General features: G+C 45.9%; 1 protein-coding gene across 1 annotated transcript in view; it reads right to left on the minus strand.

Moving 5' to 3' along the window:
- Window positions 1-14,495, minus strand: part of LOC149427324 (nuclear exosome regulator NRDE2-like) — a gene marked incomplete at its 3' end in the record, with an annotated part of 46,149 nt that extends 31,654 nt beyond the window's left edge. Inside the window, exons 1-2 of the mRNA XM_089668125.1 lie at window positions 14,298-14,495; window positions 7,507-7,615 (exon numbers count right to left, since the gene is read on the minus strand). Of these exons, the coding sequence (XP_089524251.1) occupies window positions 7,507-7,615; window positions 14,298-14,352 (164 nt within the window). The remainder of the gene's footprint in view (window positions 1-7,506; window positions 7,616-14,297) is intronic.
- Window positions 14,496-16,590: the final 2,095 nt, after the last annotated feature.

Consider the following 16,590-nt stretch of genomic DNA (forward strand, 5'->3'; position numbering starts at 1 on the left):
TTGGAAGAGAGGGGTGGAGGACACTGAGTGGAGGCCAGTGGAGGGATTGGCAGAGAGGGGTGGAGGACACCGAGTAGAGGCCAGTGGAGGGATTGGCAGAGAGGGGTGGAGGACACCGAGTAGAGGCCAGTGGAGGGATTGGCAGAGAGGGGTGGAGGACACCGATTGGAGGCCAGTGGAGGGATTGGCAGAGAGGGGTGGAGGACACTGATAGGAGGCCAGTGGAGGGATTGGCAGAGAGGGGTACTTACACTGCTTACATTTAAAAAAAACACATTTAAGATTGATGCTTTCGGGGTTGTGGCCACCATGGAGATGTGTTGCATATATGGTGGTCATGCCTGAAACTGATTGGTTTTTGGTCTCGTGTGTTTGGCCTCCTTTTCACCTTGTTCCATCTCTCCATACGTCGGGATGCTCGGTGCGCTTTGCTTCATTGTCCAATACTTGGCCTGTTGGCCCAACAGCAGAAGTTGGCTTCCTATTTGATCTTGTCGGCAACAAGATTGCTCAGGCCTGGAAGAGCCCATCTGTCCTTCTTCAGGGAATGCGAGACCATATGACCACTCTGATGATTAATGAAAAGATGTCAAGTATCTGTAACGACTCCCAACAGAAATTTTTGAAAATATGGGAGCCGTGGTTGACGCATGCTTTTCCCACGCCCCCCCCGGCTAGTCTGGGTTTGTGATGTTGTTTGACATTGGCGTTCCTGGACCCCAGCTCCTGGTCTTGTCTTCTTCTTTGTTCTGTCTCTCCAATCTAAGCATTGATAGTGTGATCTCTGTAACGTACAGTTATGATGAGATAGTGATAACTCCAACCTCAGTTGGATACCACAGGCAGTGACTCAATCGGATGACATCTTGTAGATCTTGTGAAGTTTAATCCATAAACTGAGAGAATCTTACAACAATGAACATTCGATAGGTCAAAAGATCATAATGTTTCCTGCTCCATGACATGAGGCTAGAACTGCAATGCATCTCTGGGAAAGGGGGAGGGCTATCTATACAGGATTAACTAAACCAAAGGAAAGGGAGGAGCAGAAACAAAATATAGATACTCTTAAAAGGCATATTAGTCATGTGAAACATGACATTCTTCCTTTTCTACTCCTTTTTCCTTTCTATTTTTGTTTGTCTTTTATGAGGCGGTGGATAGCGGCCTTTGGTTTGAGCTACTGTCCGTGTTACATCACTGTTCTTGTAATTTACGTGCCATTGATAGCCCCTGAGTGGGCGTGGCTTGTTGCTAAAGTCTTGTTGAAATGTTTACTAAATTAATAAAAACCATTGAAATACAAAAACACATTTAAAAGTATAACATTTATAAGTAGCAAAGCAATGTTTTCACTTCTGGAGTGGAGGGGGATTAGAACCTCGGTCAGGTTATTGTGCTGTCTGTGCCCCTGTAAGAGAGATTTGTTTATGTGTTCTGTTATCACTGAGAGTGAAGAAAATCCCAAATTTTGTGTCATCACCAGAAAAGGAATTAGATCTTCCATTGGGGACACTATCTCTGGTGACAACCAGGGATTTCCTGTTGTGGCTATGGGACAAGACATAAAGGAAAATCTCGCCAAAAGGGACACAGATGGCAAAAAGAAGACTGGCAGGGGTTATAACCCTCCCCCCTTACGCTATCCAAAATGAGAAAAAAAAAAAAAAGTTTTACCTTTGTTGTACTTTAACCTCTTGCCGACCGCGCATAGCCGAATGACGGCTTCACCGCGGCCGGCCAGTTCTGAGTGGACGTCATATGACGTCCTCCCAGAACGCGCTCTCCTGCGCGCCCCAGGGGGCGCGCACCCGGCGATCTCCGTGATCGCTGTGTCCTACGGACACAGCTGATCACGTGATGTGGTGAAAGGCCGATCCCACCGGCCTTTTACCACGTGATCAGCGGTGTCCAATGACACGCTGATCACAGGGAAATGCAAGTGCCGGTTCTCGGCTGCACTTTCCTCATGCTGTCAGATCGTGAGGAAAGTACTGCCGAGAACCGGCAGTTGTCAGAGCGGGGATCGGCACCGATCATCAGGGCACTGATGATCAGTGCCCTGATGATCGGTGCCCAGCAGTGACACCCGCAAGTTCCGCCCAGCAGTGACCCACTAGCCCCGCCCACCCGTTCCCAGCAGTGCCCCCACCTGTGCCCAGCAGTGCCCCCACCTGTGCCCAGCAGTGCCCCCACCTGTGTCACTCTGCAGTGCCACCTACCTGTGCCCAGAAGTGCCACCTACATGTGCCCAGCAGTGCCACCCACCTGTGCCCACCCACCTGTGCCCACCAGTGCCACCCACCTGTGCCCACCCACCAGTGCTGCCCACCAGTGCCGCCCACCAGTGCAGCCCAGCAGTGCTGCCAGTCAGTGCCCAGGGGTTGTGCCAGTCAGTGCCGCCAGTCAGTGCCCAGAAGTGATGCCAGTCAGTGCCGTCTATCAGTACCCATCAGTACCCATCATCAGTGTCACCTATCAGTGCCGCCTATCAGTGCTGCATATCAGTGCCGCCTATCCGTGACCCCTAATTAGTGCTGTCTATCAGTGCCGCCTATCCGTGCCACCTCATTAGTACTGCCTATCAGTGCCCTTTAGTGCTGCCTATCAGTGCCCATCAGTGCCGCCTATCAGTGCCCATCAGTGCCGCCTCATCAACGCAAATCAGTGAAGGAGAAAAAATACCTGTTTGAAAAATTTTATAAAAGAAACAAATAAACATTTTTTTTTCAAATTTTTTGCACTTTTTTTAATTTATAGCGCAAAAAGTAAAGGTAAATACCACCAAAAGAAAGCTCTATTTGTGAGAAAAAAATGATCAAAATTTCATATGGGTACAATGTTGCATGACCGCGCAATTGTCAATCAAAGTGCGGCAGCGCTGAAAGCTGAAAATTGGCCTGGGGGGGAAGGGGGTATAAGTGCCCGGTAGGCAAGGGGTTAATGATGTATTAATGATTATAGATCTGCATTAAAGTGGTTTTAAAAGGCTGAAGGTGCATTCTAGGTATGAAGGTAAAAAAAAAAAAAAGCGTGTGCTTCCCCTCCCCACAGCCCCCCCAATACTAACCTGAGCCCTGCCTCAATCCAGTGATGATACTGGGTCTCGCTTTCCTCATTGGCTGAGACACAGCAGTGGGAGCCATTGGCCTCGGTTCTCCTAGGTCTCTCTTTCCTCATTGGCTGAGACACAGCAGTGGGAGCCATTGGCCTCGGCTGTCCTGGGTCTCTCTTTCCTCATTGGCTGAGACACAGCAGTGGGAGCCATTGGCCTCGGCTGTCCTGGGTCTCTCTTTCCTCATTGGCTGAGACACAGCAGTGGGAGCCATTGGCCTCGGCTGCCCTGGGTCTCTCTTTCCTCATTGGCTGAGACACAGCAGTGGGAGCCATTGGCCTCGGCTGTCCTGGGTCTCTCTTTCCTCATTGGCTGAGACACAGCAGTGGGAGCCATTGGCAACGGTTGTCCTGGGTCTCTCTTTCCTCATTGGCTGAGACACAGCAGTGGGAGCCATTGGCCTTGGTTGTCCTGGGTCTCTCTTTCGTCATTGGCTGAGACACAGCAGTGGGAGCCATTGGCTCCCACTGCTATCAATTACAGCCAGTGAGCCAATGAGGAGAGAGCAAGGGACAGGACCGAGACACAGACCTATGTGTCCTGTGGATGCAAAAAGCAAGGCTCGGGAGTGAGCATGCACCATTGCCGCCATAGCAAGTGGCCTGCAATTGGTGGCACTATTCCACTGGGAGGAGCCAGAAGCACCGGAGGGGGAGCCCAGAGAAAGAGGATCTGTGCAAAACCATTACAGAGCAGGTAAGTAAAACGTGTTTGTCATTTAAGAAAAAAAAAAAAAAAACAAAGCTTTAATGTCACTTTAATTTGCGTCTTTTATATCTGCCTGGAGTTCAGCTTCAACCACTTGGCCTCCGGAAGATTTCCCCCCTTCCTGACCAGACCATTTTTTGCAATACGGCGCTGTGTTATTTTAACTGGCAATTGTGCGGTCATGCAACACTGTACATAAATGAAATTTATGTCATTTTATCCTCCCCAAGTAGAGCCCTACAATTTTGCAAAAAGAAAAAAAAAATTATTTTCTGATATAAAACATTTGCAATAAAAACTGATTCAAAAAATCTAATTTCTTCACAAATTTCTTCACAGATGTATTTCTGCTACATATTTTTGGTAAAAAAAATCCCAATAAGCGTATATCGATAAGTTTTGGCAAAAGTTATAGCGTCTACAAACTATGGGACATATTCTGGAATTGTATTTATTCTAATACTAATAATGGCAGCCATCAGCGACTTATAGCAGGACTGCGATATTGCGGCGGACATTTGTACACTAACTGACACTTTATGGGAACCAGTGACACTAATACAGTGATCAGTGCTAAAAATATGCACTGACACTGTACCAATGATACTGGCTGTGAAGTGGTTAAAAATATAGGGTGATCAAAGGGTTAACTGTGTGCCTAGATATGTGCTTGGTGAACACTAGGTGGTACTAGGGTAAGTGAAGGATCGTGTTCCCAGCTTTGCAGGGACACACGATCCTTCACTCCTCCACCTGTCAGAACAGAGCTCTGCCTTGTTTACCTAGGCAGAGCTCTGTACTGTGTCCTGCCCAACGATTGCCGGGTGCCAGTGGACATCTGTTCACTGGCACTTACTGACCAGCTTCTGCTGTGACTGTTCTGCCGACAGCGTGTGCCCGTTACCCCCTATGGTGGAAGTGCAAAATCACGTGTGTGCGTGTGTGCGTGTGTATATATATATATATATATATATATATATATATATATACATATATATATATATACATACAGTTGCAAGAAAAAGTATGTGAACCCCTTGGGATTACGTGGAGTTTTGCATGAATTGGGCATAAAATGTGCTCTGAACGTCATCTAAGTCACAACAATAGAAAAACACAGTCTGCTGAACATAATACTACACAAACATTAGATGTTGCCATGGTTTAATTGCACATAACATGTAAACATTCACAGTGCAGGGAGGAAAAAGTATGTGAGGCCCTAGCTTAATGACTTCTCCCAGAGCTAATTGGAGCCAGGAGTGAGCCAACCTTGACTCCAATCAGTGTGATGATATTTGATGTGTTGCTGACAGCTGTCCTGCCCTTAAAAAACACACACCTGTTTTGGGTTTACTGGTTTTAAGAAGCACTGTCTGATGTGAACCATGCCTCGCAGAAAAGAGCTCTCAGAAGACCTACGATCAAGAATTGTTGACTTGCATGAAGCTGGAAAGGGTTACAAAAGTATCTCCAAAAGCCTTGATGTTCATGTGTCCACGGTAAGACAGACTGTCTACAAATGGAGAAAGTTTAGCACTGTTGCTACTCTCCCTAGGCGTGGTCATCCTGTAAAAATGACTGCAAGAGCACAGCGCAGAATCCTGCATGAGGTAAAGAAGAATCCCAGAGTGTCAGCTAAAGACCTACAGAAATCTCTGGCACATGCTAACATTTTTGTTGACACATCTACAATAAGGAAAACATTAAACAAGAATGGAGTACATGGGAGGACACCACGGAGGAAGCCATTGCTGTCCAAAAAGAAGATTGCAGCACGTTTGAAGTTTGCAAAAGAGCACCTGGATGTTCCACAGCACTACTGGCAAAATATACTGTGGATAGATGAAACCAAGATTGAGTTGTTTGGGAAGAACACACAACACTCTGTGTGGAGAAAAAAAAGGCACAGCACACCAACATCAAAACCTCATCCCCACTGTGAAACATGGCGGAGGGAGCCTCATGGTTTGGGGCTGCTTTGCTGCCTCAGGGCTGGACGGATTGTTGTCATTGATGGGAAAATGAATTCCAGAGTTTATCAAGACATTTTGCAGGAAACCGTACGACCATCTGTCCGCCAACTGAAGCTCCGCAGAGGATGGGTGATGCAACAGGACAATGACCCAAAGCATACAAGTCATTCAACAAAACAATGGCTGCAACAGCACAGAATACGCCTTCTGGAGTGGCCCAGTCAGAGTCCTGACCTCAACCCCATTGAAATGCTGTGGCATGACCTTAAGAGAGCGATTCACAACAGACATCCCAAGAATATTGCTACACTGAAACAGTTTTGTGAAGAGGAGTGGTCCAAAATGACTCCAGATCGTTGTGCAGGTCTGATCTGCAACTACAGGAAAGGTTTGGTTGAGGTTATTGCTGCCAAAGGAGGGTCAACCAGTTATTAAGTCCAAAGGTTCACATACTATTTCCTCCCTGCACTGTGAATGTTTACATGTTATGTGCAATTAAACCATGGCAACATCTAATGTTTGTGTAGTATTATGTTCAGCAGACTGTGTTCTTCTACTGTTGTGACTTAGATGACGTTCAGAGCACATTTTATGCCCAATTCATGCAAAACTCCACGTAATCCCAAGGGGTTCACATACTTTTTCTTGCAACTGTATATGATTTTGCACAGGAAGGCCACCCTGTAGCAGTAAAACTGCTATAAGGCAGACCTTAAGTGGGTAATTCACTAACTTCTCATATCAGATTTAGCACATTAGGGGTCTGTATATCAGTGTTTTCACCCAAGATTCACATTTTTTTCCTGATGTGAAAACAGGCGAATCTTGGGTGAGAGTTGGGTGAATCTCAGTTGAAATAATAAACAGATCCCAATCATGTCATTTAAAAAGTACATTTTCAATTTTTTTTTTTTAAATCTGCAGCTTTCATTAAGATTTTATCTGGCGATCCTGCCAATACAGGTTTTTGTCAAGACACTTCCTGTTAGAGGGTGACAACACTCTGTCCCTGTCTCCCAGTTATTCTCCTGTGTTGTAGATTTAATCAGAAGCCTCTGAAAAATGACAAGTTGACAATTTAACACACTTTGTACAGGCATGGCGTACTGTAGACACCACCAAGGAACTCACTTTGAGAAATACCATGCAGCCACCGCTGCAGGGCATGTCCACGGGAAGTGGCTGCAAAAAAGGTGCAGGAGATGAGCAGCACTGGGGTCACCACCCTGCCTCTCCACCTTGTCCAATCAGAGATGGCTATATGTTCATTCAGAAAATGCAAAGCATTCTCTGAATGGCACCCGTGTCCAGCAGCTGACCTCCTGTGTTCAGAATGCAGCAGGGCAGACACTCAGCATGGGACTCAGACGCCAGTGAAGATCACTGTAGTAATGGTGTCTGCTTCAGTGATTTCCAGCTTCCGGAGGCATCGGCCAGGTGTGGTATATTCACATAGTAACATTGATCCAAGCAGACCCAATGTAACTATGTATAAGATATCCATACCTGGAATTCCTTTTAAAAAGGGAGTAGATTGGCTGCTCTGGGTGACACAGACAGTTCTTCTTTCAGACACTTTCTTGCATAAGGACTTTTCTTCTTAAAAGGATTGAAAACACAGTTTTGACAACAGCAGCACAGACAATGCAATCTTCAGTCATAAATGAGCCTCACTGCGCCTGGGTGGCTGAGGATAGCGGACGATACCTGGGAAAAGGAGAATCGGGGCCAGGGGGCGGCACAGCCTGCAGTGACCGCTGATGCAGAGACAGCGCGTCCTTCGTACAAAAGCTCTCATTTCTCAGCCAGTCGAGCTCTGCAGAGGAAGAGACAGGATCAATATCTGTGACATCACTGCAGCTTTATCACATCAGGCCAAAAACTCGTGTGTCATTCAACCTCCCGCAATCATCTCCGGCCACCTCTGGAGGTAGAATGCCATTCATACAACCCCCACCTGACATCCCGGGTGAGGGACGGCGAGGTGTACATTAAAGTAGAATGTGAACCCTGTAGAGAGAAACAGCAGAGAGAGAAGGCGCACCAGACTAGTGCATTATCCAGAGAATGTTTCATAAAAATCAAAGTAAAAACTACTTGCAAGCATAAAAGATTACACACTCATCATGCCACTCATCCGTGGCCAAATGGAACCGTAGCCCAGGCACAGGGGGAACCACGCCGGGGTCCTAAAAGACTTACGAGGGCAAAACCTTCTTCCTCAGAGCCTCTTCTAGGTTTGTGAGTAGTTTTTACTTTGATTTTTATAAAACATTCTCTGGATAATGCAAAGTAAAAACTACTCACAAGCATAAAAGATTACACACTCATCATGCCACTCATCCGTGGCCAAATGGAACCGTAGCCCAGGCACAGGGGGAACCACATTGGGGTCCTAAAAGGATAACGAAGGCAAAACCTTCTTCCTCAGAGCCTCTTCTTTGCTTGCGAGTCATTTTTACTTTGATTTTTATAAAACATTCTCTGGATAATGCAAAGTAAAAACTACTCACAAGCATAAAAGATTACACACTCATCATGCCACTCATCCGTGGCCAAATGGAACCGTAGCCCAGGCACAGGGGGAACCACGCCGGGGTCCTAAAAGACTTACGAGGGCAAGACCTTCTTCCTCTGAGCCTCTTCTAGGTTTGTGAGTAGTTTTTACTTTGATTTTTATAAAACATTCTCTGGATAATGCAAAGTAAAAACTACTCACAAGCATAAAAGATTACACATGCATCATGCCACTCATCCGTGGCCAAATGGAACCGTAGCCCAGGCACAGGGGGAACCACGTTGGGGTCCTAAAAGGCTAACTAAGGCAAGTCCTTCTTCCTCAGAGCCTCTTCTATGCTTTTGAGTAGTTTTTACTTTGATTTACTGGATAATGCAAAGTAAAAACTACTCACAAACAAAAGATTACACACTCATCATGCCACTCATCCGTGGCCAAATGGAACCGTAGCCCAGGCACAGGGGGAACCACATTGGGGTCCTAAAAGGATAACGAAGGCAAAACCTTCTTCCTCAGAGCCTCTTCTTTGCTTGCGAGTCATTTTTACTTTGATTTTTATAAAACATACTCTGGGTAATGCAAAGTAAAAAGTACTCACAAGCATGGAAGAGGCTCTGAGGAAGAAGGTTTTGCCTTCGTAAGTCTTTTAGGACCCCGGCGTGGTTCCCCCTGTGCCTGGGCTATGGTTCCATTTGGCCACGGATGAGTGGCATGATGAGTGTGTAATCTTTTGTTTGTGAGTAGTTTTTACTTTGCATTATCCAGTAAATCAAAGTAAAAACTACTCAAAAGCATAGAAGAGGCTCTGAGGAAGAAGGACTTGCTTAGTTAGCCTTTTAGGACCCCAACGTGGTTCCCCCGTGCCTGGGCTATGGTTCCATTTGGCCACGGATGAGTGGCATGATGCATGTGTAATCCTTTTATGCTTGTGAGTAGTTTTTACTGCGCATTATCCAGAGAATTTTTTATAAAAATCAAAGTAAAAACTACTCACAAACAAAAGATTACACACTCATCATGCCACTCATCCGTGGCCAAATGGAACCAAAGCCCAGGCTCGGGGGAACCACGCTGGGGTCCTAAAAGACTTACGAAGGCAAAACCTTCTTCCTCAGAGCCTCTTCTAGGTTTGTGAGTAGTTTTTACTTTGCATTATCCAGAGAATGTTTATAAAAATCTAAGTAAAAACGACTCACAAGCATAAAAGATTAGACACTCATGCCACTCATTCGTGGCCAAATTGAACCGTAGCCCAGGCATAAGGGAACCACGCCGGGGTCCTAAGACTTACGAAGGCAAGACCTTCTTCCTCAGAGCCTCTTCTATGTTTGTGAGTAGTTTTTACTTTGATTTTTATAAAACATTCTCTGGATAATGCAAAGTAAAAAACTACTCACAAACATAAAAGATTATACACTCATCATGCCACTCATCCGTGGCCAAATGGAACTGTAGCCTAGGCACAGGGGGAACCACGCCGGAGTCCTAAAAGGCTAACGAAGGCAAAAACTTCTTTCTCAGAGCCTCTTCTATGCTTGTGAGTAGTTTTTACTTTGCATTATCCAGAGAATGTTTTATAAAAATCAAAGTAAAAGCTACTCACAAACATAAAAGATTACACTGTCATCATGCCACTCATTCGTGGCCAAATGGAACCGTAGCCCAGGCACAGAGGAACCACGCTGGGGTCCTAAAAGACTTACGAAGGCAAAACCTTCTTCCTCAGAGCCTCTTCTTTGCTTGCGAGTCGTTTTTACTTTGATTTTTATAAAACATTCTCTGGATAATGCAAAGTAAAAACTACTCGCAAGCATAGAAGAGGCTCTGAGGAAGAAGTTAGGCTTTTAGGACCCCAGCGTGGTTCCCCCGTGCCTGGGCTACGGTTCGATTTGGCCACGGATGAGTGGCATGATGAGTGTGTAATCTTTTGTTTGACCTTCTTCCTCAGAGCCTCTTCTGTTTATGAGTAGTTTTTACTTTGCATTACCCAGAGAATGTTTTATAAAAATCAAAGTATAAAACTACTCATAAACATAAAAGATTATACACTCATCATGCCACTCATCCGTGGCCAAATGGAACCAAAGCCCAGGCACAGGGGGAACCACGCTGGGGTCCTAAAAGACTTACGAAGGCAAAACCTTCTTCCTCAGAGCCTCTTCTTTGCTTGCGAGTCGTTTTTACTTTGATTTTTATAAAACATACTCTGGATAATGCAAAATAAAAACTACTAACAAACAAAACATTACACACTCATCATGCCACTCATCCGTGGCCAAACGGAACCGTAGCCCAGGCTCGGGGGAACCACGCCGGGGTCCTAAAAGGCTAACGAAGGCAAAACCTTCTTCCTCAGAGCCTCTTCTTTGCTTGCGAGTAGTTTTTACTTTGCATTATCCAGAGAATGTTTTATAAAAATCAAAGTATAAAACGACTCGCAAGCACAAAAGATTACACACTCATCATGCCACTCATCCGTGGCCAAATGGAACCGTAGCCCAGGCACAGGGGGAACCACACCGGGGTCCTAAAAGACTTACGAAGGCAAGACCTTCTTCCTCAGAGCCTCTTCTTTGCTTGCGAGTCATTTTTACTGGTGCCTGTCTTCAGACATTTTGATTGGCTGGTGCAGGAGCGCAGTCATCCCAGCACGCTGGCAGTGTGACAGAATGTAAATGCAGCTGCGCATGTTTAGCTCAGTGTACATTCTGCAGGGGATTGTGAACAGGTAGGCAAGTATAAGAAGTGCTGCACTCCAAGAGAACAGCGGCTTCAGCCCGACTCCTTCCAGGCCAATCCTTCAACGCGTTTCGCCCCACCCATAGGGCTTAGTCATGGGAACCCCTATGGCTAAGCCTTGTGGGAGGGGCAAAACGTGTCAGAGACGTGGCCTGGGAGGAAGAAGAATGCCACCAGCACGCCATGGATCTTCAGACTGGGTCCAAAAGCTTTATTAACCACTTCTCAACTGCCCTATAGCATACGTACTGCTACAGGGAGGCAGGAATGCGCAAAATCACATATACACACACACACACATATATATATATATACATACATACACACACACACACACGTGATTTGCATTTCCAGGTAGGGGACGCACACGTTCCCTACCTGCACCGTTGCTGGCTACTCGGCATGCCAATCACTGGGTCCCAGCCACTGATTATCAACTGGGAATCGATCATCGGCAGATTTCACAAGGGAGAGATCTGTATGTAAACAACACTGATCTCTCCCCTGCCAGCACAAACAGACTGCTTTGTATGGCTCTGCACAGCAGAGCCATACAAAGCAGCTTGTCATCTTAGTAAAACACTCCCAGCACACAGTTAACCCTTTGATTGCCCCAGATGTTAACCCCTTCCTGCCCAGTGCCATTAGTACAGTTTCAGTGCTTTTTATTAGCACTGATCACTGTATTAGTGTCACTGGGGATGTCAGTGGCAGTTAGTCAGTCCCCCCCCAGTGTCAGAATGCCCGCCGCAGTCCCGCTATAAGTCATTGATCGCCATTTGTAGATGTAAACCAATTCATTTACAAGTTTTGGGATTTTTTTTTTTAGCAAAGACACGGAGCAGAATAAATTTTGGCCTAAATTTATGACGAAATTTGATTTTTAAATTTTTTTTACAGGACATGTTTTATAGCAAAAAGTCAGAAATATTGTTTTTATTTTTTCTAAATTGTCGGTCTTTTTTTGTTTATAGGGTAAAAAAATAAAAAAAAGCAGAGTTGATTAAATATCATCGAAAGAAAGGTCCATTTGTTGGGGAAAAAAAAAAAAAAGGACATACTTTTTTTTGGGGTGCAGCGTTGCATGACCGCGTAATTGTCAAAGTAACGCAGCACAGTATCGCAAAAAATGGCCCGGTCAGGAAGGGGGGTAAATCCTCTGGAGGGCAAGTGGTTAAGCGATCACATCGTAACAGCAGGAGCAATGTTTCAGAGTCTTGCAGGACCCCTTCGTCAAGCATGAGACCCGATGAAGGGGTCCTGCGAGGCTCCGAAACGTTGCTCCTGCTGTAACGATGTGATTGCTTAATAAAGCTTTTAGACCCAGTTTGGAGATCCGTGGTGTGCTGGTGACATCCTTCTTCTCTGACTACTCTCAGTTCCAGCCGATGGTCGCTGCAGCACCCACTTACATACACAGCCAACTTTGAAAACAGGAACTTGTGCGTTGGGATTGTGCATTGGGATTGTGCGTTGGTGCTGTGACCCGGGAGGAGTCGGGCTGAAGCCACTGTTGCTTCTCTTTACACCCGGGTGCAGCATTGCACGCTCTTTTCTCCATCTGTATATATAGAGCTGGGATGGGCTCTTCCAGCAGCTACTTAACAGTGTGAGTCTCCGGAGCATTCTAGGACCGTTGCTCGGAGCGGCAACCTACGTTTACAAGCTGTATGGTCACGGGTAGGTAAGTGGCCGAGGAGACATTGCACCGTTTGCATTTTTCCATTTTATTTTTTGCCTTCAGCTTCACTTTAACAGTTACACAATCTTAGAACTGATGTAGATACAAAGCACAGGGCAATATGGAAGGGGGGGGGGGCTGGCAGTGAGCCCAGGGTATGGGGGGGGGGGCAAAGGTCTGGTGGGGTACAGAGCTGGGGGGGGGGTGGGTGTTGCTCTGTCATGGAGCATGGGGGTGGGGGGCTCCAGCAGGAAGGACAGTGCTACAGAGAGGGTTCCAGCAGAGGGCATGAAGGAGGCACAGTCAATCTCTTGCAGGGAAGCACAGTGCTTATGGGGCTGGAGTGGCTCTGGCGAGGAGCACGGGGCTCTGGGGGGTGGGGGGGTGGATGCATAGTCTCGGAGCATGGGGCTACAGCAGGAAAAACAGGGCAGGGAGCACGGGGTCACGGGGCTGTGGGCGGAGGTCCTGTGCAGGGAGCACGGGGAGTGGGCGGAGGTCTCGTGCAGGGAGCACGGGGAGTGGGCGGAGGTCTCGTGCAGGGAGCACGGGGAGTGGGCGGAGGTCTCGTGCAGGGAGCACGGGGGTGTGGGGGGAGATCTGGTGCACGGGGTGCAGGGGGAGCTCTCGTGCAGGGAGAAGGGGGTGTGGGGGGAGGTCTCGTGCAGGGAGCACGGGGGTGTGGGGGGAGGTCTCGTGCAGGGAGCACGGGGGTGTGGGGGGAGGTCTCGTGCAGGGAGCACGGGGGTGTGGGGGGAGGTCTCGTGCAGGGAGCACGGGGGTGTGGGGGGAGGTCTCGTGCAGGGAGCACGGGGGTGTGGGGGGAGGTCTCGTGCAGGGAGCACGGGGGTGTGAGGGGAGGTCTCGTGCAGGGAGCACGGGGGTGTGAGGGGAGATCTGGTGCAGGGGGCACGCGGAGTGGGCGGAGGTCTCGTGCAGGGAGAAGGGGGTGTGGGGGGAGGTCTCGTGCAGGGAGCACAGTGCTTATAGGGGTGGAGAGGCTCTGGCGTGGGGCACGGGGTTCTGGGGGGGGCAGGAGGTGGATGCATAGTCTTGGAGCATGGGGCTACAGGAACGGGGAAGGGGGGCTACAGCAGGAAGGCCAGGGCTACAGGGGTGTCTACAGAGGGCACAGTTCAGCTCCGTCTGGGAGCAAAGGATTACAGGGGGCGTTCTGGTATGGAGCGGGGTGGGGGCTCTGTCAGGGACTGCGGGAGAGGTCAGTGTCCAGCAGAGGGCACAGTTAAGCTCTGTCAGGGAGCGCAGTACTACGGGGGCTCCAGCAGGGGGTGTGGTGCTACAGAGGGGCTGTGGTGGGGGGGGGGGGCTAGAGACTGTTGGGATCTGGCAGGGAGCACAAGGCTATAGGAATGCCCTGATGGGGGGGGGGGGTGTCACAGGGTTCCATAAGCCTCCAGCAGGGGGCAGAGCAGTAGAGTGGGGGGCTGCGAGTTCTCAGGCAGGATGTGGTGACATGCAGGGTGTCTATGACTATGGGGGGAATGTATATTGGGGGTAGAGGGACCCCCCAGCACAGAACATGCTCCCCCCTTCAGATACCTCTGTTATCAGCAGCCGGCCCGGCAGACTCCGCAAAAGCTGGAAATAGAGCCATGGAGGTCCTGATATCAACACAGGGCGGCGCACACAATACACGTCACACAGCCCGGGCCTCGAACTACATCTCCCAGCGTGAACCATTTCCTCGGCGAAGCCCAACCAGCCAATGAGCAGCGTGTTCTGTCGGCCCGCCCCCCAGCTCCATAGCCGCTGATTGGCTCTCCCCTGTGGCAGTGAGTAGACAGTGAGCACAGAAGATGACAGCTCCGTCTCTGATCTCCTCCAATCCGCAGGAAGTGTGTGATCTCAGCGCCTGGATCAGTATCGCCCCCCAGAGGAGGGGGGAGTAATCACCAACTTGTAGCCAATAGAGATGAGCACAACAGAAACATTTGATTGGTTTGTTAATTTCGTTTCATCACATTTGGTAAAATTATTAATTTTCAGAATTCTTTTCTAATATTCAAATTTATTTCTTATAATCGTTATTTTCAAATCGATTCGAAATTCGGAGTTCAAAATTCTAGTTTCAGAAGACGGTTAGATTCATTCCATTTTATTCTATTCTAGTCTGTTTTTTTCTGTTCTTTTATCTTCTATTTTATTCTTTTCTGTTTGTTTTTTCTATTCTTTTCCTTTATTTTCTACTCTATTTTCTATTCTATTCTGTTCTGTTTTATTCTATTTAAATCTATTCAGTTTTATTCCACTCTATTCTAGTCTTTTATTTTCTGATCTATTCTATTCTTTTATTTGCTATTCTACTTTTTTTTTATTCTATTATATTTTATTCTATTCCATTCTATATAGCAGCTCTAGTCTATTCATTTTTTTATTCTTCTATTCTTTTCCGTTCCATTCCTTTATTTTCTACTCAGTGCTTTATTTTCTATTCTATTCTCTTGTTTTATTCAATCAAATCTATTCTGTTGTTTTTTTTTCTATTCATATCCCTTCTGATTTATTTTGCTCTTTTATTTTCCAATCTATTCTATTCTTTTATATTCTATTCTGTTATATTCATTTTTTTTATTTTTCTAATATTTTCTATTCTATTCCTTTACTTTCTACTCCATACTATATTTTCTATTTTATTCTGTTCTGTTTTGTTCTATACAAATCTATTCTGTTGTTTTATTCTATTCATATCTCTTCTATTTTATTAAACTCTCTTATTTTCCAATCTATTCTATTCTATTCTGTTCTATTCATTTTTTTTATTTTTCTAATCTTTTTTATTCTATTCCTTTATTTTCCAATTTATTCTATTCTTTTACTTTATATTCTGTTCTATTTGACATTCTTATTTTTCTATTCTATTCCTTTATTTTCTACTCTATGCTTTATTTTCTATTCTATACTGTTTTGCTTTATTCTATTCAAATCTATTCTGTTTTATTCCACTCTATTCTATTCTTTTATTTTCTATTCTGTTCTATAAAATTTTTATATTTTTCTATTCTATTCATATCTCTTGTATTTTATTCTGCTCTCTTATTTTCTAATCTATTCTATTTCTCGATATTCTATTCATTTTTGTTTATTTTTTTTAATCTTTTCTATTCTATTCCTTTATTTTCTACTCCATGCTTTATTTCTATTTTATTCTGTTCCGTTTTATTCTATGCAAATCTATTCTGATTTATTCCACTCTAGTCTATTCTTTTATGTTTTCATTCTATTCTTTTATTTTCTATTTTATCCTATTCTATAAAGCAGCCTAAGTAGGAATCATCATCTTATTTCATTTCTATACGTTACTGTATTTATTGCAATATGTTTCCATTTTGAATTCAAATTTGGGTATTTCGTAATATTATAATTTATTTCAGATTTGTTGAAATTTGTTAATATTGTGATTTGGAAATTTGAATATATCCAAATAATGAACATTTCAGCCAAATTGTCATTCATAACAAATCGAATCGCACATGTCTAGTAGCGACCATAGTGGTGCAGATGGTCTTCACCTTCCTCGTACAAGGTCTACTCCAGATCCCACTAGGGCAGGGGTGGGCAATGTGGCCCTCCAGGTGTTGGTGAACTACAAGTCCCATCATGCCTCTGCCTTTGGGAGTCATGCTTGTAACTGTCAGTTTTGCAATGCCTCATGGGACTTGTAGTTCTACAACAGCTGGAGGGCCGCAGTTGCCCACCCCGGCACTAGGGCCTTGAGTAAGAATGCCAGCATGGACATATGCATCTACGCACATACCATACCTGTGGGAGCTGGAGATCCTTGTATTAGGCACCACTGCTCCACTGCACTGAGCACCACTGGCTTCCCAGTCCC

The sequence above is a fragment of the Staurois parvus genome, unplaced genomic scaffold (assembly GCF_062004578.1).
Source record: "Staurois parvus isolate SC_StPar_1 unplaced genomic scaffold, SC_StPar_1.0 ptg003872l, whole genome shotgun sequence".
Taxonomy (NCBI): Eukaryota; Metazoa; Chordata; class Amphibia; order Anura; family Ranidae; genus Staurois; species Staurois parvus.